Raw genomic sequence first — 26300 nt, 5'->3', positions numbered from 1 at the left:
TGAAGTACTTTTCCTTTATTTCACCCTATAAAACGTCGTATAAAACCACAGCAGGTTTCATGGAGATACCCTGAGAAAAGGCTCAAAATCGGGTGAAAAATGAGGGAATCTTCAATAAAAAATGATTTAAAAATATAAATAATGGAGACATGAACTTGTTCTTTGGTCTATCTGTTCCTGGGATATGTGAGTCTTGTCCTGTGAAGGAAAAGTTTCCCTTTAATGTTAAAACCACTCCGTAATTTGTTCACCCTCTATCACTAACGTTGAGTGAAAATCACCCGAATATGTGCCTGTTAAAAAAACAAAACAGGGTTGGCGCACAAAGACACGCCCACCTTCAATAACCTCAGTGGGCAGCATGGAGCTACACAACGACGGACGCAACTCAGACAAAAGCAACACAATAAAAATAACGTAAACACAGTTAGCTCTGGGGGAAAATCACCCGACGATGGTGTTCAAGGGTTAAAGTAGCAGATGAGCTGACGGGCTGACTTATTGAAGCAAAGTAGAGAAGCAGGTAAAGAATAGAGAAGTGCTGAGACATAGACGGGCAGATTGGAATCATTTCAACCAATGAAAGCATAAAAAACGTAATGCATACAATCAGAAAATGTAAAGTCCCAACGCCTTGGAAAGCAGCTACAGTTCAAACTAACTAAAAAATAAATAACGACTAATTAAACAAGGAACAGTAGCAGGGGGATCTCTCTCTCTCTCTCTCTCTCTCTCTCTCTCTCTCTCTCTCTCTCTCTCTCTCTCTCTCTCTCTCTCAGCATCTGATATGGTTGTGGAACATAATGAAACCCCTCCTATCAGTGTTGAGGAACAAAGGTATATCCTGAATGCATCATGCAACTGTTTCTGCAGGTTCGCGTGACCCTCAAGCGATTCCAGAAAACTTGAAAAGGTAAAAAAAAAAAAAAAAAAGTTGGCGCAGTTGGACAGATTCGGCCTTCCTCATCTCCTCCCGGCTATCTCACTGCGATCTCTAACAACTGTAGACACGAGTTATGTGGCTTTGACGTCCAGATTTCCAATTCAACAGATCAAAGAAAAAGAGTTGAAATGGATCCTCTGCAAAACCACAGAGTCGGACCGTTTCTTCTTCTCGGCCTCTTCAGGCATTTGGCGGTTGATTACATAACGACCAAGCGGGATCCCACGAGGAGGAAAGGACAAGAGATGGGAGCTTCTGAACAAAAAGTTGTCAGTTTTTGAATGACTCATTTTATCAGCCTGGTCGGTTCTTTCATATTTCTTTTACACGAAAGCTAACGTGAGAGCAAATACAGTATCTAGTGGAAACTACAAGTGTTAGTTGCTGACTAGGAATAAGTGCTGGAGACAATTAAATCCATGGTGAAAGCAAATTGACCTCAGCACAGAGTCAGTTAGACCCTTCAATGCTAAACCAGCCCTTTTTGAGTATCTTTTAATTAACACTATCTGTTGTAAATATTTGAGTTTGAATACATTTTAGTAATTATGTTTATACTCTCACGTGCGCTGCAAAGAGTCTGACAGGAAATTATGACCGTCTCCTGACGGCTCTTCACACTCACACTCAGTACAAAATGACACACGCCGGCTGATGAATAACGCTGACAATTTTATTTGCTGAAATCAAAACTCAGTCAAAGATTTTATTTCTTTGTGTAATAGTTTGTCATGTCTATGCCGTTCTGAAGATATAGGCATGAAAAACTAAGAAAGTGGAAAGACGGGGCTTTTCATTGGACTCGAGCCTCCAGTTTCAAATGTGATTTTACCGCACGTTCGTGTGCATGAGCGTGGTTGTGAGTGTGAGGGGGAGAAGCTCTGCGTCTACAGGCACGCTCGCAGATGTTATGTGAGTGTGTCTGAAATTATGTGAGATGCATATTCTCCTTCATTGTATCATCCCTATTTCTCTTTTTTTTTATATAGCTCTTGTAGCATCTTCATTTGCCTCTATGCACCTTCCCTCTTGAGTCCCTCCTTTTCTCAAAAGCCCTTGTACATAGTGCTGGTTTATTTTTCTCTCCTTGCTCTGTTTCGCATATGTTTTAAAGTAGTAGTGCGCCAACATTGCTCCACTTAAGTTTATACTGTTTGAGAGACGCAAACCCACTTGACTCTGTTGACAATTACGACAAGACTAGAAAGCCTGAAGGTGAGAAAAGGGCCATGAAAAGGGAATTAAAATGCTGAGACACTTGATGACTGAACAAAGAAAAAGGAGAATCAGTTTGGGCTTCACATCTTTCTCTGACGCTGAGAGAGTGATTGACAGAGAGAAGGAGTGACACAAATTGAAAGGTTGAGTGTGAACCAGTACAACAGGATGGAGGAAGCCATTTGGGACTAGAGAGAGAAGGAGAGTGCAAGAGAAAATTCCTTTTGATTATGTAAACATGGCTGAGAAGAAGAAAAAAACCAGAGTCACAATGTAGTAGTTCTACCTGGTATACCTGTAATGGAATCACTAAATGTTGGCGCACTACCAAAGCATTTTAACTCCAGTCTTCTGAGCTGATGTTCTCAAGAGACCAAGAGCAACAGCTTTGGAAAACCTCATTTTAAAGTCTGATGTTGTAAAATTGCAACACCTGCCTTTATAAGAACACTGTTTGGTTTTCAACCAGCATGCATACAAGCTGTTGAAACTGTATGGACATGTGAACTGAAAATTGCCTTTCAGTTCTGAGAAATGGCCACAGCAGGAGAAGACCTAACCTACACAGCTCCAGCCAGCACTTAAATGTTATTACTGCAGGCAGTAAAGACCCTTCACTCAACAGTCTCCTTCCTACAGTCAATTAGTAACCCTCTGGGAGGGGAATTTGTCGTCATTTTAGGTTGGTGTTCATGTAGGAGTCAGTGCTGCTCGCTCAGGCGACTGACCGCTGTGATTGTTTCAACTTACTCCAAGCCAAAGAGCAAAGCGGTCTTAGTGGAGATCAGATGATTGCATTTCAGACTTGAAAGGTCCTTAATGGCATCAAAGCAGTCGACAGGAGAGAAGAGAAACAGTATTTGGAAGATTTACCGTATATACAGTTACTTTATACCACCAAATTGATGACAGAAGTTAGAATAATTTACCGGATGAAGTCCATATGAAAGGCGAGTAGCGAACCTCCATAATGTTGAACCACATCTGTGGTCTTTTATTATAACTTCAAAAGTATCCAAATAGCCCTCGTGGTTGCAGGGATACACCCGTTTTAGTTTGGGTATGCAATTTTCGAGCAGATACCTAAAAATAGTTTGTTTGTTTTAAAAAGGTCAAATAAAGATAAAAAGGTTGTCTCATAAGACTTAAGCTACTTGCGTTTGCCGTGCTATCTTCCAGGCACGGCCTCCCGTGCCCAATACAGTACGCCGTACAGGAGCTCAGACGTGACTGTCATGTGGAAAACCTCCTGTGAGGACGCATTGCCTGAACCCGACGGAACCGAAGCGCTGCTCGGCACAGACGATGTTGTAATTCGAAGAGGACAAAGAAACAAAAACAAAGAGTTTCAAAGAAATGGCAGAAGCGGCATTTCAGTTGAGAGAGGGAGAAAAGGGAGCAGCGCTCGGAGGGAAAGAATAATGACAAGAAGGGAATAAGATGTATCATATATATCTGAACGAGACAAGCTGAAGAGCAGTAGAACAATGAGGGAGACGAACAAATGGCAGTAGCTTTAAGAGAAAGACACACAGAGGGGAGGGTATCATTGCCGACATCTATCACTATCCTCATAATTCTGTCTTCTCCTTCACACTGCTGAGCCACTGAACACTTTCACAGCTCTGTTAAGGTTTATGTCCTTTAGCCTACATTCAGTGGGATTATGTGCTTCGAGTGTATGTCTGTGTGTGTGTGTGTGTGTGTGTGTGTGTGCGTGTGTGTGTGTGTGTGTGTGTGTGTGTGTGTGTGTGTGTGTGTGTGGACAACAAAATTCTTCACTCTGTCTCAAGAAGTTCAATCTTTCATCAGCGGTTAAGACCACAAAGTTTGTTTAAGGGTTCTTGTTTGAATTATTACATTGCAGTTAGAGTGAGCCTCCAGGTAATGAATGGAAGCCAATACAGCGTCCCCACAAGTAAAGCTGTACACGTTTGTGCGTGTGTGTGTGTCTGTTATCAGCATCGGCCCAGCTTGCTGTAGTTAAGACGGCAATGATTAGAGAGGACAGTAGTGGAGATAAGGGCGTGATAATGAGCTGTGTGTGTGTGAGAGTGCAGGTGTGTCTGTTTATCTGCACTATGCACTACACATGAATGGAGGCTTGTGTGCATCTTTATGCCTGTAAATGTGTTTTTGACCCGTCCAGTTATTGCATGCATTGGTATCATTGTTTGTATTGTGGGCAAGTGTATAAGCTTACAAGTGTGAATATATTGAATGTGTGTGTGTGTGTGTGTGTGTGTGTGTGTGGGGGGGGGTGGGCACCCTCTCAATTGTGCTCCTTCACTTCTGTCAAACAGCCATTGTGAAGGAAGGATGGAGGAACGGATAACAGATGTAGCTGAGGTCTGCTGGGATGTTGGCTGGAAGCAGCAGCCTGAGAGAAAGAGAGGGAGGAAAGGGGAGCAGAATGGATGCAGACGGAGAGATGTAGGTGGACATGAATGTAGTGGTTGAAGAGGGACATTTCAATTTTAAGTAGGAGGATTGGAGAGAATGAAAAATTAGATTAGAAATTAGAAAGAGGTAGAGAAAATTATATTCTGAGAGGAGAGGAATAAAATGATATGATGACACTACAGAACCTGGACAGATTTATTGACAGTTGATGTTGCTGCTGACTCAGCTGAACTACATGACAGCTGACATTAGTGTACCATGTGAACGTCCGTAGAGACTCATGTACATGTAAGAAGGAGCCGAGGATATTTTGTAGGCAACTGAAGTTAGCATCACACTGGTTCCCCTGACAAAAAGGTAATTGCCTTTTTCCATTTGATTTTGGACTATTACAGAACATAAACTCTGTTCATTTTCTAAGTAACACCTGTGCTTTTCCTGCACTGGCATGTCTGCTGTGAAAAGAGCCTTCAGGAAGTTAATCTCTCTCTCTCTCCCTCTCTTTCTCGCTCGCTCCCCAGTCAGTCCCATTTATCACATAGTGATTACTTGATGGCTCAGCCAGTTGGTAGCCCATGTTATAATGTTTAGCCAGCTGTGACAGTTGGCCTAATGACTGGCCTGGGTTTATTTAATGGAGCAAAATCTGCTGGAAATTTGAGAGTTGCCAGATTCGGAGAAAATCTGTCAGGGTTGTGAGCAGAAAATACTGCCCACCACATGCACTGAGGGGCAGGTGAAGAACGCTTTTGATGGTGTAATTTCACTGGCAGGCTCCGGCCACTAATCGGGCCCGTCAGACCCCCGGTTTACAAACGTACCGGATCTGACCAAGATGTATCGAGACACAATGTACGCCATAACAACCTGAGAGGACCACGCAGGGGACCGCGGATGTTTTAGTACAATAACTTAAGTCATGTGTGGTGTATATTAGTACCAAGGGTTGAAGCACTTAGTTGATTACTCTACTAGTTGATCAACAGTAAATTAACCAGTGACTATTATTCTAATCAACAATACTTTTCTCTGGTTTCAGCTTCACAAATGTCAAGCTTTTCTGCTTCCCCAGTGAACCGAATATTGTATATCTCAATAGGAAATGCTGTTTGAAATGCTGATGTGCTATATTCACCATTTTCTGCTGGCATTGAACAATTGACAGTTGCTGCAACCTGAGCACTGATTTTGCCTCTTTTTTTCTTCTTCCCCAAAGCAACTCTATTTACGAAATGATTTACTACCTTTCAGCCAATGGAAAGGATGCATTAACTGTCAAGTCTGTACGCTCAGAGATCAGTCCTGGATCCGATCAGCCAGACCTCATGTCGAGGTGGCCAGGCTCACAGTGAGTTGGAGACAGATGTGGTCAGCATGTGGGCACAATCTGGACAATTTATCAAACGTAGGTCTCACATCATCTTCTCCTCACACGGGAGTTCCTCTCCCTCGGTAGGAGAACAAAGGGATGAACGGAGGAGAACTGACGCTGGAGCACAGCTGAGGCCTGTTTAGTTACTGCTGATAAAATCCGAGATGCTGTTGCTTCAAAATGAAAGCTTTTAAACAACAGGGAACTTTTTGTGAAAAATGTTAACTACCAAATGGGCGCAGCTGTGTTAGCAGCTATTCTTCAATAAAAAAAACAAGTCTACTGATACTGCAGGGAGGAAATAGTAAGCAGCAAAATGAATGGGTGAGTTAAGTTGTGAAGAATTTATAGGGATTGAAATATGTGTATCTCCTGTTTTACTGCCCTTTCTTTGACTACTAAATGCATCCCACCATTAAGTGTGAACCAACATGCGGACACAGATGAGTTCTGGAGCATCCGATCACAAGAGTCTCATTGAAACGAGGGTAACCATGGCCTCAGTAGCTCCAGTCGTGTTTACATTCACTATCTTTTGGAGGAAAGTCAGGATACGGAGAGCTGTCGGCATGAAATACAAAATGTGGATGCATTTTGGCAGATACAAGTCTTAGTTGTGTATAACTTTCCGAATTGCTGTGGATCCTTGGGAGCGAGTGGGCCCACACCCAACATATACATAATTCATTTTCAAATCGGTTGATATTGATTGACTGATCCATTCCCAGGTTTCCACAAGTGAGCGAGGAGGCTGCTGTTGGAACCCCGGTGGGAACCATCATGGCGGCTGCTGTCAATCAGACTATCATCTACTCCATCATCGACGGCAACCAGGGAGGTGAGGATACCGTTGGGTCGTGCCTCATGTGGGTCTCAGTTGTGGAGATTCACTTGTGGTTGCCAATAAGGTGGCTGGTTCACTTATGCAATTAAGCCTCACTTTTTTGTTCGCACCTCTCCTTTCTTTCTTCCGACTCTTGCTGTCATTCTTTCTGTCTCTTGTCTCTCCAGATGTGTTCACATTAAATGAGACAACGGGAGTGATTTACACGGCCAAGGCCCTGGACTATGAGGCCAACTCCTCCTATATCCTGAAGGTAGAAGCGGACTCCATGAGAGTGGGCTCCTCCAACCTCCGAGCTCCCTCTAAGAGTAAGTGCGTGATTATGGTCATGTTCATGAACTCCCCTCAAAGATTACAGGACTAGCTTTTCACATGGGATTGCGTCGCCGCAGATTTCAGAGACTTTTTTTTTTTACTCTCTAAGTGTGTTAACCACTACGTGACATTGTCAAGATAAACTTGCCACAGGCCTTCGCTTTCTCTCTTGCACTTTTCTCTCTCCCACTCTGTCACTCACGCTCTCATTCTCTCTGAAGCGCTCTACTTTTTACTCGTACAAGTTCTCCTCAACTCTTCACCTTGTCGATACAGTTGTGTCTTGGAAGACATGTTATATTGGGCCTCTGCTGCTGTTGTTACCTTTCAATGAGCCTTTCCTCTCTTTCAGGTGTCGATCAAACCTGTAGGCTATACCAGCTTGTTGTCTTCACTGTTGCTGTTTTAAAAAAAAAAAAGCTTGACATTTTTCATTCTCTTGAATTTGTGTCTCACACGTCTTGCCGATCTTCAATTATATCACTTCAGAATTCCTCTGAAATGAACAAATGAAGCTGGCAGTTTCTTTCCTCCAATAGTTGTGTTTCCTACTTTAGTCGCATGTGGGAGGAAAAACAAACAAAACAGTTTGAATTTAAATTCAAACTAAAGTGACAGACTCTGATTAGTCTCCTGCTCTTTGACCTCTGTCATTCCTATTTCCTGTCTTTCCTCTGCTATTTCTCTCGTTTCTCTCTCTTCTTTTCAAAACATATCTGCGTTCTTTTAATTGACCCGGCTTTCACTTTTTCACTTTCATTATAGTGTTTAACACACACGATTGTCATTTGCTCCTACTATTTGATAAACAATTGTAGTCATTCGAAAATCTCTTTCAATTATTTTTAGCACGCATTTTAATCAGGCTAAATCAATACGATTTTAACAATGTGTTAATCGGGTTTTCTAATTAAAGTGAAGGCCGGATTCACAAGTAGAGCATTTGGTTTGGCTTTACTAGCTCTTCTACATAAGCAGAGGAATGCATCTGCTCGTTTGTCTGTGTTGTTTTTTTTCCTTTTTTTCTTGAGCTGTTCACAATTCTGGGATTTGTTCTTTGCTTCAGACACATGATTCACCTTTTTACAGAGTTTGGTTGATGTATCGTATTGCAGTTTTAGTTGGGTGTGATTTACAACTCCCTGTTTTTGTCCAGATAAGACTGAATGTAAATCGTTCCAAGTCGCAACCACTAAAATTGAATAACAGAGGCTCATTGGCACAATGTTTTGTCCTGTATTGAATGTTTACTGTACCGTAGCGGGGGTGAAGTCATCTGTTTTTGGTCATTTAAATGCAGTTTGTGTGTGTGTGTATTCAAAACTACCTCTTTCCGTGTAATTGATGCAAAACTTAATTTTGAATCGTGGCATAGAAATATGTTGTAACTTTGGCTGCAGAAATTCCACTGGGAGAAGATTCTTCATCGTTGTCAGACCAGTTTTTCCATTTGTTGCCTCTCCCAACTATCGACAAGGAAAGCAACAGCAGCACCAATGTAAACACGTTGATTAGACATATTATCACCGACATGCAGATAAATGAAAAGCTTCTACATCTGTATGTCTAAACTGATGTGGCTTTTCTCACCAATATGTGGCACAGATTCAGAACAGAAAGCCTAAAAGTGGCAGTTTGTCAAAACATATTATAGCTAGAAAAGCATTGACCACAAGTAATGATCTTTGCTTTCTCTTTGACACATACCCCACACTAGAGGCATACCGAGTCCATGTTTAGAGTGTAGTAACCATGATTTCTCAGCAGAAAGGAAATCCACTGCTTTGTCAATTCATCTCTTGCAATCTATTGTTTACTTTTTGTCCCAAATACTAAATGTGCGCTTCAGAATATTCTTTGATCTTCCTTTTGTGATGCCAATTTCAAAAGTGTGTCACCATGTTTGAACTCTGTGTCCGTGTGTGTCTGTGTGTGTCCTAGCCAACACAGCAAAGGTGGTAATCGACATCCAGGACGAGAACGACCACCCGCCGGTTTTCACCAGATCTCTTTACATTGGAGGGGTCGCCGAAGACGCCAAGACGTTCACCTCCATCTTGCAAATCCAGGTACAGACATGCAGGCACATTCACACACAACAAATAACAGGGTTGATAAATATAGCAACACTAAGCCGTGTAATGTAATTATTGAAGCAAAGTCTATGCGCTAGTTCCGGCGCCACAACTTGAGTCACCGCTTCATTCACCCCTCTCACTGCAACATACGCAGCCAACAAAAGTCTTTTCATCGCGGCGGTGTACTTAAGCTGTCAGCGTGCCTGCTGCAACCGTGCTCACCTGAAAGTGCTTTTGCTTGACGCCCAGATAGTTACTACTGCTGTTCGTAGTATTTCAAAAGCACCACCTGTAGAGTTCCCTGCTCTCCTGAGCTTCATGTTTCCTTGTTTAGGAGCGAAAAAGTCCGAGCGATCCCGTACATATTCTACATTTGCAGTTTGTTGTACTGTTGTGAAGTCTCTTTCACTTGTCCCCTCTTGTGTAACCAGTTTGTGCTTCAAATACCTTCATATAAATGTGAAACCAAAAATATTTTGACTTGGACACAAAATTAGCCTCGACAGCTAGCAGCTTAAATCAGTTCTGCCCAGTACGAAGGTGCTTACTATGCTCCTGTAGGTTTGTGTGCTTGTGTTGTTTAATTTGATGATATTCAATCCAACAAGTAACAAGTGTAACAGGTAAGATTCCTCTCTCTCTCTCTCTCTCTCTCTCTCTCTCTCTCTCTCTCTCTCTCTCTCTCTCTCTCTCTCTCTCTCTCTCTCGACATCTCCCTCTATCTCTGTGTGAATTGATACATCCCTTTGTTTCCCTTTATTATTATTTTTTTTTACCAAACTCAGGAGAATTTCATTTCACTGTAAACAACTCAAGCGACTCGTATTATTAAAATGCCTTTTAGGCCCCAAAATGGGTCACAGAGCTCTCAGCCTCTATCTGAGAAGTAGCAATATGTTTTAATGAGCCTGGATGCCACAAGAGACTCAGGCAGGGTTTCTGGCAGAAAAGTATGTGCTTTAATATTTTATTACAGTTTTTAAGATCATTCTTAGATATTCCGACTGCATTAGATCATACACAGTGAGAGTGACAGGAGAGATGAGAGAATGAGGGAGAGCATGCGACAAAGAGTCACATTCAAAATCACACATTCACAAGCGTAGAAAATGTGCTTTTCTCTAAATCTGGTACATCAGATTATTATTCCTCCGCTGCAAACATCTGAGGGTGGTGGTTTTGAATATATATTTTTTCGTCAAGGCGAAAGCTGGTTTACAGTAACCTGCTCTACAGTCGTCTGACCTCTTTTAATACTTTAACAGACTGACAGGGGGGAAAACTAATAGACTGCTACTAGTCTTGATTACCACAGGGAGAGTCAATAGATCTGGAGATTGGAAAGATGAGAGTGGATTGGTGGTTAGATAAAAATGACCGGCATCCCACTGCGAGAAATACTGTCCGGAGAGAAGAAAGCAGGGAAGACTTGCATGATTTATGAGTGGATGAATAGATGGATGTGGAGTGGGGGGAGCGAGGGGAGGGGAGGGGGCGTGACCATAAAGATGGACAGAGATGCTGGCGGCACATTTTCTAACGTTCAGATGAAAGAGTGAGTGAGTCAAGGTGGAGAGAAAGTTTGAGAAATGAGCATTTTTAATCTCAGTTGTTCCATTCAAGTATAGCTAATGCCATCACATCTGTCTGAAGCATTTGTTGTCTGAGTGAGGTGTGTGTGTGTGTGTGTGTGTGTGTGTGTGTGTACGCGCGCCAGGCTCCATTGTTATCTGTGTGTGCTGCTTCATGCAGAGCTGTCATGCGTTCACAGTGGACGTGCAGCAGTTCAGTCTTTTTGTTCCTCAGAGGAAGCCGGGACACAACTATTGATCAGACTGCAGATGAGTCTCATATTGGAAAACCTACCTGGGGTACCTCCAGAGACACTTCTGTTCTTCAACCCAATTCTTAAAATGTTGTCCACCCAAGACGTTTGTCACTTCTCCCACCACAACCAAGCCTCAAGCTGAATTTACCCTTCTTTCTTTCTCCAGCACCTCCCACGCAGAAACATTCTCTTGAAGTGCTCTTTCCATAAATTGTAGGCGTGCGGCCGACACACGTGTGGACCAAAAGTATTTATTTAGCCCACAGATGTTATGATCCATTCATTGGAATGACTCTAAGACCTATAATAATCTAGATTTCAGATATAATATTAATGCATCTTTGTCTGTACTTTTAAATTGAAAACGTACATTTCCTTATGTTGGACAAACAATTTGTATGTTGTAAAAATGTGATCATTTCTCTTCTCTTGGGAAGAGTTCTTTCGACGACTCGTAAAATGTCCTCTGAGCTAAGAGAGGAGCAAACACATGAAAAGATTGGTGAATCACAGTCCTGTATGATAAGAACATGTTGTGGATACAAACCCAAATAATAGCACATGTGTTGTAATATTTAACAATATATTAACATAACATAACACTTCTTCTCAAGGTTGTTGTTGGTCTGAATATGGCCTTACTTCTCAAGTGATTTAGTCATCTTGTAAAAGTACTTGAATGGGGCTCAGATGTTAGACCAGATGAGAATGTTTTCAAAAGCACTTCACTTTGTGAAAGTGCTTCATTCAATGTATTTGGTTTTCTCTCGCTCAACCCGCATCATGGGGAGGAATTCAAAACTAGGATGTTTGTACACAACATATTATACACGTACAATTACAACACAAGACACAAACATGCAGGCAAGGCTACAACAGAGTAAAGGCTATCAAACTAACTTTTGGATAACAATAGAGTGCTGTCCAGCGGTTCAGTGCGTGGAAAATACTTTGAAACTGTTCCAACACCATCCATTTTGTCCATTTTCCATTTCCACCTGGTTAGTATTTGTATGCATGTGGATTTTGAACACACTCTTTCTAAGTGCAATAGAAAATAAGCAGGTCTGTACTCCACACTTTGCAGTTTATATTACTGCAGGTATTGATGTATTGCTGAAAAGTTATCTTAACTGTGCCACTCACCTCCAAGTTCGAACACAAAAAATAGATCTGTACATGTATTCTTTCCTCGGTCCTCCCTTATTCCCTCATGTTTCTATATGTATGCCTCAAAATTTCCTTTATATACTCTATTCTTTCCCGCTTCCATTTCTTTATTCCCTGGCCATAAGAAAAAATATGTTTTGTCTTTCGCTATGATAGCAATCCCTTTGGTATGGTGGGTGTCTCTGAGCTGAATCTGCAGTCTATACTCTCTGCCCTCCTTGTAAAGACCAGGCAATAAATCAATGTCTGTGTGTCTGTGTCTGGACATGAGTGTGAGGTTTGCATGTGCGTGTGAATGAGGGCGAGACTTGATATTTAGCCAAAATGACAGAACAGATGAATAGACCTGCATACAGCTCAAAGCACCGCTTTACCCCCTGCTGCTCGTCCAGAGTACTACATCTAACAACACAACCAAACGGCAGGATTCCCCCACGAGAAAAACAACACTGTGTTATATGGCCTTTGGTGAGTGGCAAAATCCAAGAGAGATATGAGTTGGGAACGAATAAATGAACACGGGAGCGCTGCATCATGATCAGCTGCTCAAACACCTGGAATCAAAGCGATGAGGAGGAGGCAGAGGACTCACCATCATGATGATAATCATCCCAACGTAGAATAGACTTGATTATTATGATAATGGTAACAATGGCTGGATCACAGTGATGATGATATTTCGTTGTAGTGGTTCTAATGATGATGATATTGTGTCGGTGTAATAATGATGATTAGAATAATGACGCTGTGTGGTGACTCTTATTTACCTCATTTCACAGGCACTGGACAAAGACACTGGTAACTACAGCGCTATGATGTACCGGCTCATCATTCCCCCTCCCGCCGGTAAAGACACTAAAGGCAGCAAAGACGGCTTCATCATCGGACTATACAGCGGCGTGGTGAAGACGGCGATCATGTACCGCAACATGAGGCGGTCGTATTTTAAGTTCGAGGTGGTTGCGACAGACAACTATGGTCAAGGGCACAGCAGCAGGGCGGAGATAGTGGTGTGTATGTTTGTATTTTTGACATTGTTGGCAGGTTCATCATAATTCATTTTTATCTTGAATTCTTTACGCCACCGAACACAAATTTGATGACGTGATTTAACTAAATTGCAATGTGATTCATGTGGCCGCCCAGACTGTCAGATAAAAAAATGTTAAAAACAAATTCAAGTAGACACACGCTCGTCACGTACTTGGATTGCAAATGTTATCTTTTCCAATTCAAACTTTTATTCCACTGGTGGAGGTTCCTTCTGATAAGGTCGAGGGAAATAATGTGCTTTTTTTTTTTCCAGCTCCGTGTAAATGCAGGACTTGGTTTTATTTGCATTTTTATCTGTTGTGTAGGTGTCAGTCGTGAACCAGCTGGACATGCAGGTGGTGGTATCGAATGTCCCTCCGACTTATGTGGAGAAAAACAAAGACAAGCTCCTCAGGTAACAGTTACATGAAAGTGAATGTTTTGCAGATGACGTTTATCTTTAGATTGTTCGTGTTTTTGGGTTGTATTTTGGTGAAGATGCACTGCTTGATCAGTCTCATACATCTCTCTGTGCACATGTGCCACATGATGGTTTTACATGTTATATCACAGCTCGGTTATATCACGTTGCACCTGTTTTCTTCTGTGAAAATATAATATCTAAATAAAACATGACTCTGTATACTGCAATTCATTAACAGTTGAATTGTATTGCATTTTTATATTGTCTTAAGTGAGGGAAGACCCTTTGACTTGATGCAATTTCGGGGAAGATGTTTAGGTTTGAAGTCAGTTATAGTAAATATCAGAAACCAGAATTAGTCGAGAAGAAAATCTAATGTTTATTAGGATAAATCTCCAAAATGTTCCGCCAGTTGGCTCCATTAAAGTCCGCCTCGCCATCTGTTTCTTGAAGCCAACATCAACGCTCCAACTTGAGCACTTCTGTTTGAAAATCTTTGAACTTTACAGAAAGGTGCCAGCTCAAATCCATGAAAAAAAAAAAAGAAGCCAAAGGAGCGATGCTACTCTAACGGCCGTTAGAAAGGTCACATTGTGTCAAGATATTATTGTCATAGAAAGGAAACCTGTGCACAGCAAGAGTGCTTTTTTGATGAAGTCGTGCCCAGGGCCTGGCGGTGCTTTTCTGCCTGAGAAAAACACTCTATGGACCCATGCCCTAACTTGATAATGATGTTTTTGAAGTGCTTACCATCTTTTCTCTCTACCTCACTCTCTTTCCCAGTCACTTTCACACACACACATGCACACAGCTTAGTTGGATAGTTCCTGCTGTGAGCACTGAGCAGGTGTTTCTGTGGGGACAGAAATCAATATTTCACAGCCTCGCTGAGAGGACGAAAACAAAATATGTGTTTGTCCACAGTGGTGTATTTGTGTATATGTATACGTGTGTGCGTGTGTGCGAGTGTGTGTGTGTCAGTCATATCGGTACTCTGTTAAATTAGTGTGAACCCGTCAATCAAAACCCTTTTTTTTTTCTTTATAAACCTCAGCATTTTGGAACGCTACGTCCAGGAGCAGATTCCGGGAGCAAAAGTTGTCGTGGAAACCATTGGGCCCCACCGCCTCGCCGATGGGATGGAGCACGACGACTACACCAAGTCGGACCTCATGATTTATGCCATCGACCCGCTGACGAACAGGGCTGTTTCTAGACAGGAGCTCTTCAAGTAAGAACTTTGCCAACTTTGATCTCTGAAAAGTAAGATAGCAGCTCCCCCAAATGCGCCGCGTTATATCATGAAAGGACCTAAATTACATTTTTGATTTGTTTTTTGAAGTGCTGTTTAGCCAATCAGGTAGAAGCGTTCGTACAAAGTGTTTTCAGACCTCACTTAGACTGGGAGCTATTTTAATTGTGAGGCAAAAACGACCAAATAGAAAACTACTCAACATATTTGCAAGCGCAACCACACACGCGGGTGGGCGTGTGTGTTTGTAGCATGAAATGACTTAGTGAACAATGTGTCGCCTCCACCTCCTTTGCATCATCAGTCCCTTGATGTCGGCGTAACTTGTACGCTGTCATCGAGGTTTAATGATCAGTTACATCACTGCGGTTCCCACCTCAAGGTTTCTGGACGGTAAACTCTTGGACATCAATAAAGAGTTCCAGCCCTTCCTCCCTCCTGGTGGACGGATCCTGGAGATCCGAACCCCTGACGTGGTGACCAGTGTGAAGAAAGCTGTGCAGACTGTCGGCTACACAGAGGGGGCTCTGTTGGCTCTGGCAGTTATTATCATTATCTGCTGTGTCCCGGCCATACTGATCGTCATTATCACCTACAAACAGTACGTACACTTCTTTAATCCTGGACACCGTACACTGAATGAGGCTGCAGGAGCTTGTATGGTCCCTTTGATTGACTTGTGTCGGCAATGTTGTATAATTTCTATTTAGCAACAAATGCAGTTAAAAGTGAACTGTTCCTACACCAACTCACACCAACCTTTTTTAATGAATCATCAAACACACACATTCATCACATTTAAGAAAGCAAACTCATTAAATCTGTCCCATCTGGTTATTCCATATTTACAACAATCACCAACACTGTTTTGTTCTAAATGAAACCTTAATTTATCAAATTAGATGTAAAAATATGATTAATAACTAAGAAAAATGCTAATTTAGCCACACATAAGCATTGTATCCTTTGTCCTCAAATATGCAATACTTCAATCATCTGCAGCTGAAAATTGTGCCCAACTGTTCATATTGTTTTTGTAGCATTTATGAAAAACAATAACATAATCAAATAACAACAAAAAAAGGATCAACTTTTAAAGATTTACATTCTCACAAGGGCATGCAGCTTACTCCACTGAAAGGGATGGGAGGTTGAAAAGTAAGAGATGGAGTAACAACTATGTCAGTCCTAACCAAATCTCAGCAGCTCATGAATCCACAACTTTCTTTTTTCCTTTTTTCACTCCATGCTCATGTTTATTCTCTTACATGCCTTGTTGGATGGATCATTGTCTCAACCCCATGAGCAGCTAGTGAATTCATTACATTACTACTGTAGTTATGGGTTTGGCATTTCAGTCATTTATGTAATTGTGCATTAAATGATAAACTAAATCATAATGCTAACATATTGATCCTCAAAACAGTTTGTTAAAAAAAACCGGGAGGATTGGACTTTAAATGGCAGTCTTTCCCTGAGGACATCTTCTAGCAGTGTTTATCGGGATATCACCTGTCCAGTTATTTCTGTGAATTGCAGCCTGTCCCACAGTGCCAATCCTAATGTGTGTTAGTTTAGCTAACCACCGTGAAAGGCTATTAATTCCATCCTCCTCCCAAACACACATAAACAAACACAACACACACACAAACACACACACACACACACACACACACACACAAAGTGGATCAGTGCATTTTGGAGAGCACTGCTCATCTTGCTGAGAAAGAGAGACAAATAACAACAGACCAAGAGAAAAGAAGAGGAGAGGAGATTTGAATGAAGAAAAACAGAGTAGTAATCATCAGCATAATAATCACTAGTCTCTGTTGCTAAATGACTGTAATGAAGACCAATTGTCCAAATGGGTTGTAAATTTTAATGAATAAACCTGGCTAACAAGAGGTACTGTGTGATTTATGACTCTAATAGTCACTAATCTTTCTCTCCTTCTCTTTCTGTCGCCTGCTGCATTTTTCCCTCCCAGATTCAAGGAGTAAGTACTGCTTCCATAATCTCATGCTAAAATATTAACGTCATGGCTGTCTCAAACACCTCTCGTGGTGATTAATGTGTTGACTTTCCTTGCATAATAAAATGGATGAGATCAGTGAGGGCAGTGAAACAGCAGCTAGGACAGCAGACAATCAAATAAGTGAATCCTGAAGAACATGGAATCAGTAAATGTTCAGGACAATGCTTCTACTACAATGTGTGTGCATGCTTTTTAGTATGGTTAGGAATAGACGTCAAGCTTACATGTTCTCAGCATCTATATGTTGACTAGATAGAGCCTTGAATCCCTGTTACGTAATGTCCCTTCAAAGGGCTCTTCAGGCTCAAAAGTTTTCAAAGAAAACAGGACCTCTTTCGAATTGTTGCTCTATAACAGCATCGTGATCACAACAACTATCATGTTTGAAATGAATAACTAGTAACTAACACGTGTTTATGCCTCATCTGTTGGGAGGGGCTTACGACAGGCCGTATGCGTAAAGGTTATGATGTAATTTAATGCAGAAAATAAACTGCACTTCATCAGACACTTCCCTGAAAAACAAAAATGTCAACCGACTCGTGGTGCAAGTGAAAATGTCAGTGGATCAACAAAGTCCGTTACCTCCGTCCTCTGGGAAGAATCGATGTCTGTCCAAAATTTCATTGAAATTCATCCTGTAGTTGTGAAGATATTTTTGGCTGCACCAAAACATTGAACCCATAGGCACACACACAGAGACTCTACTCTGCTGTAAAATGTACTCTAATTTAAGAATGTGAAAATGTACACCTTGTTAATATTGCACAGTGTTAAAACATGTACCAAAGATATCAGCTCCCTTGCACAGATTATGAACGTGTCACAGATTTCTATGGTCGGGCGTTTTCTCTAACTTTTGATAACTAACTGTGAGTTTCCTCTCCGCTGGTGTCCAGACGCCAGGCAGAGTGTGCCAAAACAGCCCGTATCCAGATGGCATTGCCAACGGGCAAACCTGCGGGAGGAACTGCCAACAACCTGTATGAAGAGCTGGGTGACAACGCCATGTAAGTGAAGTGTGAAAGTGGCATTTATATTTATGAGCCAAAGCAGAGGCCGTAGCTCACATTTTTATGGCTATTAAACATCAGCCTTTTGCAACAGGACTTCTGAGTTGGTATCCGCACATGCAGTCAGTCCCATAACATTACATGTCCTTACATTTTCACTAGCACAATGAAAAATACCGCAAATATGCTATTCTTTGATTCCCTGCAGACCAACACCATCACTCACACTGACCAATATAGTCCTTTTCATGCATTAAGTATACATTCCAGTTGCTTTAGTTCCAAAGCATGGAGCAATTTGGGATATCATGATGTATTAATGTGAAATTAAGATATATTGGCCTAAAATGTCACAGATATTGTAGTTGGGACACGACCAGTGACTAACCAAATGCTAAAGTGCAAGAGGTCCATAAAGAAGGCTCGATACACTCGGGTCTAACGCTGTTTGAATACCTTTTCCTGAATAAGAAAGCCATTTGATATCTACAATAGGACATCTGTGCTACTTTGTGTAAGACACTTATGTTGGTGGTCCAAATACAACCATTAGGATGCAGCATATCACAAACATTTCCACAAATAAATAATGAAATCAATCAGGAAATGAAAATCTCGGCAGCATAAATCAATATAACGAAGATGAAAGAAATAAGGCTAACAATGGCCTAACGTCAGGAAATGTAGCACAAAGTGCGCCTTCAAACACAACAATGAACTCCGTCTTCAGCCTCGAGCTCAGCTTCAGTTCCTCCTGAATTGAGAACACAGCAGTGCAGAAAAAACAAAGTGATTAAAACATGAAGATGCTCGTAGTGTGAACCCAAAATGCAACAGCGCAAAAGGGAAAATACACACAATTAGAAAGATGCACTCAGATCTCTGCCAGTGTCTGCTACCACTACTGTTGTATTGTGTGATTAAGTGACGACAATCCACAACTGGCCAACTCCCCCGTCTAGACTGCAACTGTATCAGACCTATTTTTCACTCGCCCATCTCAGACAACAGATGAGCTCTCTTTTTTTTTTTTTTTAGAATGCAGATGTCTGCACCTGCTCCATGCAGGCCCGCGTAAGCACAACTTTATGCATTTATTTAGGTTTCAAGGCTATTTACACGACAATAGGCAGATTAGATTTGCGCCCAATAAAAAGGCACAGAATAACTGTCTGGCCACGGCGCAGCAGCTGAGTGGCTGCCACACAGTCGGCTGTGTGTGTAGTAGATGTTTACTTATAATCAAACCGTCCAAAATAATAAAAGGGAGCAAACTGTTCTCCCCATGGACACGTCGATGGCGTCCCCCACTGTGTCTCTGGCCAGCATGGGGCAACGATTCAAAAGTCTTTCATGTCAAACTGATCAATAGTAAGATGTCAAAGTATGTTGCAGACTGTTTTTTAACATCTTACACTATTGATCGAACATTTGAAAGTAAATTGTATTTCATCATAGTCCTTTGGAGTTTGATAGAAGCATGCTGAGATTTGTCTAGATTAAACAGTCACATCAAACTCAAACACACCATAAATGTTTTGCATGTTCTGTCCCATTCATTGTGACCGAACCCAATATACAAACATAATCGACGCATCTGAGTTTAACACGGATGTGTTTGTACGTCTGTCAATCAATCAATGTGTCGTTGTCAAGGCTGTTGCAATGACACGTGTGGCCCTTTTTTGTGTTGTGCTGAAGAGAAAGTCCAGGAGGCTTTCCCACTGTGAAAATGCAGATATAAAAGATCATATCAAAACAACTAATATAAATATACAATACCCGGCGGATAATGTGTCACAAACAGCCATTTAGCACTCAGCATGTACTTGTACACACTGAGAAACACCTTGTTTTTGGTTTAAAAAGGTATCTGACACTCAATAATTATATCACAGCAATTATATCTGTTTACTCGTGTCATTATACAGTTTTGCAAATAAACATTTGTTTGATGGTTTATGGGAGACGAACCAAAAAAATCAAATGTTCTGCTGTCCATGGTGCTGAAACGTGTGCTGGGTAGGTGTGCCAAGCGCTAAATTATTGATCTTCCATCTTGATAAAAAAACTCTGTGTGCTTGCGAAAGTGTGCGGACAATTAAGGATTTTGCGTCGGGAGGGGTTTGAATACACGTTCACCCCAAGCACGAGGCTGTTTTGTGATTTAGTGGCATTTATTTCCTTATTTCACATTTTGTAGTGGCCAAAGAAACCGACATTATGTAGCCACGTCACTGTGGTGAGCATTAAACAAAGCTTTTGGGGTTTTTTTATGCAGTAACAGTCGCGGATAAACTCTGCAATTGTATCTTCACAAAGTTCAGCAGGTGCAGCTCAGTCCACGTCCGTTTCCTGGCTGTAATGCATACCAATGTCCTCACTACAATAGATAAAGTGAAGGTCAACAGTGAATCAGCTTTCACAGCAGATTGCAATATGAGTTTATGAATGTTTGCTCTGGAAGCAATGCAATTTTTTTTTTTCTTTCAAAAAATTCTTTCCCCATCATGAAGCAGTGGATCATGGTCAGCAAGTATAGGCAATATAAATACACTTTTTGATGATTATGTGAAATTACTTGTACTGTATATTAATTCTGTCCTATGTCTCAACTCTTTAAAGTGCTGACTCTACTCTATACTGCCTCAAAAAAAATGCTTTATTATTCCATCATATTCTTCTTACCACCTGCTGTAGCTGCCCCGCTTAGTTTCTATTATACTACAGTTTGTGCTGGTTTGACATGTTTGATGAAAGAAGAGTCCAATAGTGATGGTATACATGGTAACCCCCATACACACTTTTATCTGAAAGACATAACAACCACACACATACACACACTCACTCAAGGGAATGCACAGATAGTTATTTATAATTCCTTACTGGAGCGTTAAAAAGAAGTTGAGAGGAACTCTTATCAGCATTACATGCATCACCGGTTTTCTGTCCGTCCTTGATATGCGTCTCTACTCCTATTAATATGAGAGCAATTCATTTGCTAGATGGAAGGAACTATCTTCAAATGACAACAAGGGATTTCCGTGTGTTTGTGTGCGTGAACGTGCATATGTGTGAGACTAACCAGCCAAAATTATCTGCTGTAAAATGTGTGCGGAAATTAACTTGGATATGAGATAATTGAAATAAATGCAGCCCGTAATTTATAAAGACCACCCTGGGCGATAATTAATTCTATTGATAAGCTGCAGAGCATGTTTAATTGTGTGTGTGTGTGTGTGTGTGTGTGTGTGTGTGTGTGTGTGTGTGTGTGTGTGTGTGTGTGTGTGTGTGTGTGTGTGTGTGTGTGTGTGTCTTCCGTATCACTGCAGTCTTGTAGAGACTAAATATTCCCGAAAGAGTATAAAACCTGGAAAAGTACAAAAGTTTGCACATTCATAATTAAGGTCCATTATCAAACTGCTCAGTAGACTGATTCTGAGGCATTATTTTTCTTTTAATTACCTTTGGCTGCTCTCTTGACAGCTTTGGGTTTGAATGTCTGTTTTCAATTAACTATGAGAAATTAAGTGTTCATTTGTGTATATTAGCAGCACATTAAATGAAGCATGTTTTAAAAAAAAATAAAAGTTATTAATTTAAAAGTTATTTAGCAACACAGCATATCATATAGTTGTCGTCACAATTATACACATCTAGCAATAATTAGATGTGTATAATATGCCTTCCTATTAACTTACTGACTTGTTCACTGGAATATTTATGACTTCCAGGCTAACTTGGCAGCTGTGTGGCTTGTTGTGTTTTTTTTCTCCATAATTACCACAGTTAACGACTCTCATTCAATGAACACTGCTTAACAACTTAAAAAGTGAAGCCTAATTAATTACAATTATATTGACATATTGATTTGTAACTATCATTTTTAGATTACTTGATAATGTTTACAGTTAATATTTCAAAACCTACACTTTCAAAAGGGACTAAGAGAAAGTAAAATACCTAACATATCATACATTGATCACCTTTTCTGATTTGAGGTGATAAACAGCTGACGATGAACAAGACGAAATTATAATTTAATTATATATTTTATAGACTGTTTTAACTTCTACATGTCTCTTAATATCTAATGGGTTTTCCGCACTGAATGCATTGGTTTTAAATTGCTCTGTATATAACTGATCAACAATCTGTGAGACATGTCATCACTCTACTTTGTTTGTTCTCATGTTGACTTCATTTCCTCTTGGTCTGATCCATTCATCTCTTACACACGACTGACAGACAAAAGTGAGTAGGATGCTGGAAATGGATTCACATTGGTGACTAGTTTAATACTATGCTGACTGTTTGCTTGCCATAGCCGTGTCCCGTCCTTGTCAGTGCTTACTCTTGTTTTACGTGTCGAGTAAGTTGTAGCTCGGTAGATTGGAGAGAAAAGTGTGTCACTGAAGAATGATTGTGGCTGATCAATGATGTATCAAAACTCTGGTAAAGTTGCATTGGTTGACTTGGCATAGAAGGATCCAGCCATGTGCTATGAAATGCCAAGAGCCTGCATAGTCTCAACAAAGTCATAAACTGTACCAGACATTTCACAGATCAGTGCACCTTCAACTAAAGAGGAGGATGTAATCACTCTTTTGTTGGAAGGAAATCTGCATACTCTCAGAGCTCGATGACACACAGTTGTGTATCCCTACCCCAACAGATTTGGCATTGTCTGTAGTCGTGATGCAGTAGCGTCTTTGTAGCGCACTACTTTCAGCATACATAAAATATATTTGCATTCCTTCCCTTTGTGTTTTAAGACTATTCTTTAGCTCTCCATCTCTACCGTCCCACTGGTAAAAACAGCACTGACAAAAAATGTTGTTACCTCTTTCAAGATCCCTTTTCCATTTCCTCTCATCCCCATCCTCCTTTATCTCTTCATGTGAAGTCTCTTTTCATTTCATTCATCAAAAGGCATGAGCAGACGTTTTATTGTTTTAGCTGCCTTTCTACCATTCTTTATGTATCCTTGTGTTGTCTCTCCCGTTTATAAAATATTTTACTTAACTTCTCTGTGCATTACTGCTCAGTCCCTATTTCCCTCTTTAATTTAATATAGCTTTGATTGCCTCTTTCCAATTCACTATACCCTCCTCTTTTATTACCCCTCGCTTCATTCTTTTTTTTCCCTCAATTTTCTTCCATGCATGTGCCAGCCGGTCAAACCATAGTGGTGGTGGGAGTGGTGGCAGTTTGGATGAAAGTGACCGCCAACGTCTGATCTCGGATTTTGCCACACGAGCGATTGCTGCCCATCGCCAGTGCATCGCTAACGGTGGTGTGCTCAATAACCTACCAAAGTCTGAGTCCAACATAACCTTTCTTTCTGATGAAAACCCATTGACTATCAAAAATCCCATCTACCATGAAGACGGGACTTTGAGTAGCCCAGCAACTCTTGGGAGAAGCCAGAGGAGAAAAGACCTTCTTGGGAATTTGTCCCCTTCCAGGAAAGGCCTTCGAGAGGCCTGGCTGAGGCTCAGTTCCCATGGAGGAGAAGTGGGATTCAGTGGATTCAGTGGCAGTGACAGTGGATGGGGATCTGGAGGTGGACACAGCTGGACTCTCCCGTCAAGGTTACATCGTAGAGAGATGTATGACACTTTGAGACGACAAGTGGTTATGGATCCCGTTCAGTGGGAGTTGGAGCTTTTAAAGGCTGAATTTAAGGAAAGTAAAGATGCTGGCCTGGATTCAGGATTTGACCGTGGGTTGGATTCAGACTTAATGGGAAGCCCAAGTCTGGAACCCAAGCTGACAGTCAAAGAGCAAGCCAGACAATTTGAGCAACAGGCACTCCAGGAAATGAGGCAAAGGCAAAACCTAGATTCACGAGGATCGCCTGATATCATACTTTCTGTTTTCCCGGAGTCTCCTCAGCACTACAACCACACCCCCACCCACAATGTTATAATCGCTCAGGTCAAAGATGGTCCTCCGAGTATTATCATCACCCAAAGTGATACAGGGACTCCTCCACCAAGTCACAAGCCAACTCCTCCTGTACTGCGGCGCTTTGGGGCAAATTTAACAGTGAATCCGAGTATGGAAGAAAGACTTCAGGCCCAATTTGAGTTCATCCCTGATCCTCCATCAACTCCCCCACCACCACCACCAACACCCCCACCGCCGCCGCCTACACCTCCATCTCCACCACCTCCTCCACTCACATCTGCTCCCCTATTGCCATCATCTCCTCCTCCACACCACCCTTCCTCCCCTCCTCCACTCCCTCCTGCTTTATCTCACTCCACCCTTACAGAAAAGGAGAATCCTCCTCCTCCTCAGCCTCCTCCACCCCCTCCTCCTCCCCCTCCCCCTCTACCTCCCCCATTGTCTCCCTCGGTCCTGCGTCCATCCTTCTTTGTCCTACCATCTCTTAAGGAGGCACCAGCCCTGCGGCCTGTGTCCCTCCGGCCACCGCCGCCACCCCTCCCTGCAGAGCCCGACCCTCGGCGAAAAGAGTTGAAAGGAATCTTAAAGAACATCCAAAACATTGCGGACATTGAGAAGTCGGTGGCCAACATGTTCAGCCAGATAGATCGGAAACAGATCCCACTGAAAAAGAGCAGAGCCTCCATAGATTCTCTTAGTTCTCTTGACTCCTTGGATTTATTAGAAGTAGCAGCAGAAGGAGGAGGAGAGGGAGGTAAAGATGGAGCAGTAGGAGAAGGAGTGGGAGGAGGAGAGGATCCTCCACCTCTTCCTCCACAGATTAAACCCAACACAAACATGAACTCCATCGTGGAGGAACTTGAGAAACGATTCCCCTCTCAGTCTACAATGCTCTAGCCTTTGCCTTTATGATATGGAAAGCACACAGAGCGGGCTTTCTCAACATTGTTGCGTAGGTGCTGCGGAGCTGTCAAGGGACTGAAGCTCAAAATAGCTCAGTGGATGCTGTGATGATATGGTGATTCTTTACCATGCTGCAACTGTGCTCTTCCAAAATGACTTCCTGTTTTCTACTGTGGGAAAGAAAAAAAACTCGGCCTAATATAAACTCTGTGGGCAGAAGAAAAATGTTCCTCCTTTTGGAACTAGAAACAGAAAGGGGAGGTGAAACAGCCAGTGAGGTCACATCTTGCATAGCCCTCATGAATTCAGTCATGTAACAGCTGGAAAGGGCTTCCAGACTCTGTTACTGTATTTTACACTTCTTCTCTTTGACTGAAGAAGTGGGGAAGGATGAGGAGGAAATGATAAACATGTCATGGCAATTTTAATTTGGTGTCCCGTGTTCAGTGAACGGGAAATAAAAAAGAAGTTTAAGTAGTACTATTTTGATTTAGTTTTCATACAAACAACAAGACTTGTTTTTTATTAAGGCTGAGGAAAACTGGCCTCAATAGATGCAGATGGAGCTGTGAAATCAAGTGATTAAAAGTGGGAAAGACATGATTGCTAATGGATCCAACCACTTGCTATTGTGAGGAGCTAATTGCTCTTTTTGGGTGCTTTAACACTGGACATCTTAACTAGTTGATTTTAGATGGAGTGGGTATGAAACAGAACAGAGGACTTTGTTTCAACTGCCAGCTCAGATTGAACTTTCTTTGACATTAATTCCTTGTATTTTCTTAGCGTGGCTAGTATTTCACTGTTACAAGGCTACGACCAGTGAAATGATTAGTGTCACATTCTGGTTTTACGTTCCATTTCATTAATATTTACTGTGGCGTTGTTACACTGTAAAATCACTTATTTTGTTCTGTGTAGAAGTACATAATCTATCTGTCTATCATTAGGTTGCTGTCTGTCTTTTTATCTTTGTTTAATTTGATTCAATGTGCATATATGTATTTTTATTAACACTGTGTCATAGAAATTCCTTATATATATTACTAAATAGGTTTTCCAGTCACGCTGTGCTACTGAACTTAATACTGGTTTGATTATGTTCATGGGAAACGTTTTTTAAGTGAATTCAAATCATACATTTAGTCTACGAAGCGCAAAAGTTTAGGTTTAGGCAAAAAGGAAAGCACTCTGGTTGAGGTTAGAGAAAGATCTTGTTTTTGGTTAATTGTTGATAATCACGTTGTGCTTTGTGAAGAAAGTCACTGTGGACTTTTCCCATTTCAAACCAAGACAATGATCATCACTCTAGCCTTAAAATGCCGCCCGAGTCTAACCATAAGCAGAAATGAAAGGTTAGCTGTAGTCACAACAAGCAGATAGTGTATTGCAAGAATAGATATGTTGGTGAAAAAGTAATTCTATATGTATTATTATTTTTTAATTCTGATCAGTTCAGTGCAGTATCCACCTATATGGCAGATACAATAATTAACAACATAGATAGAAAATGATAGAAAATGTAGTCCTGGAATCTTCCTTCAAAACATATTTGCT

The 26300-nt window shown here is 41.4% G+C and overlaps 2 protein-coding genes across 2 annotated transcripts in view; both read left to right on the top strand.

Annotated features, from left to right (window-relative positions):
* The window catches only part of LOC137789393 (protocadherin-15-like), a 144997-nt gene that overhangs the window by 102478 nt on the left and 16219 nt on the right, over positions 1-26300 (top strand). The window contains exons 27-35 of the mRNA XM_068582941.1: positions 6665-6774; positions 6948-7088; positions 9037-9164; positions 12951-13181; positions 13530-13618; positions 14682-14858; positions 15262-15480; positions 16867-16875; positions 17814-17924. Of these exons, the coding sequence (XP_068439042.1) occupies positions 6665-6774; positions 6948-7088; positions 9037-9164; positions 12951-13181; positions 13530-13618; positions 14682-14858; positions 15262-15480; positions 16867-16875; positions 17814-17924 (1215 nt within the window). The remainder of the gene's footprint in view (positions 1-6664; positions 6775-6947; positions 7089-9036; positions 9165-12950; positions 13182-13529; positions 13619-14681; positions 14859-15261; positions 15481-16866; positions 16876-17813; positions 17925-26300) is intronic.
* On the top strand, positions 19225-24737 carry LOC137789284 (protocadherin-15-like). The gene is made up of 2 exons (XM_068582701.1): positions 19225-19259; positions 23102-24737. Exons 1-2 carry the CDS (start codon positions 19225-19227, stop codon positions 24735-24737), a joined length of 1671 nt encoding a protein of 556 aa, XP_068438802.1.

Source organism: Clinocottus analis, unplaced genomic scaffold, assembly GCF_023055335.1.
Source record: "Clinocottus analis isolate CAN_PGR_092001 unplaced genomic scaffold, fCliAna1.0.p SCAF_19, whole genome shotgun sequence".
Taxonomy (NCBI): Eukaryota; Metazoa; Chordata; class Actinopteri; order Perciformes; family Cottidae; genus Clinocottus; species Clinocottus analis.
The sequence above is the reverse complement of the archived record's forward strand: the minus strand, read 5'-3'. Positions and strand labels throughout refer to the sequence as shown.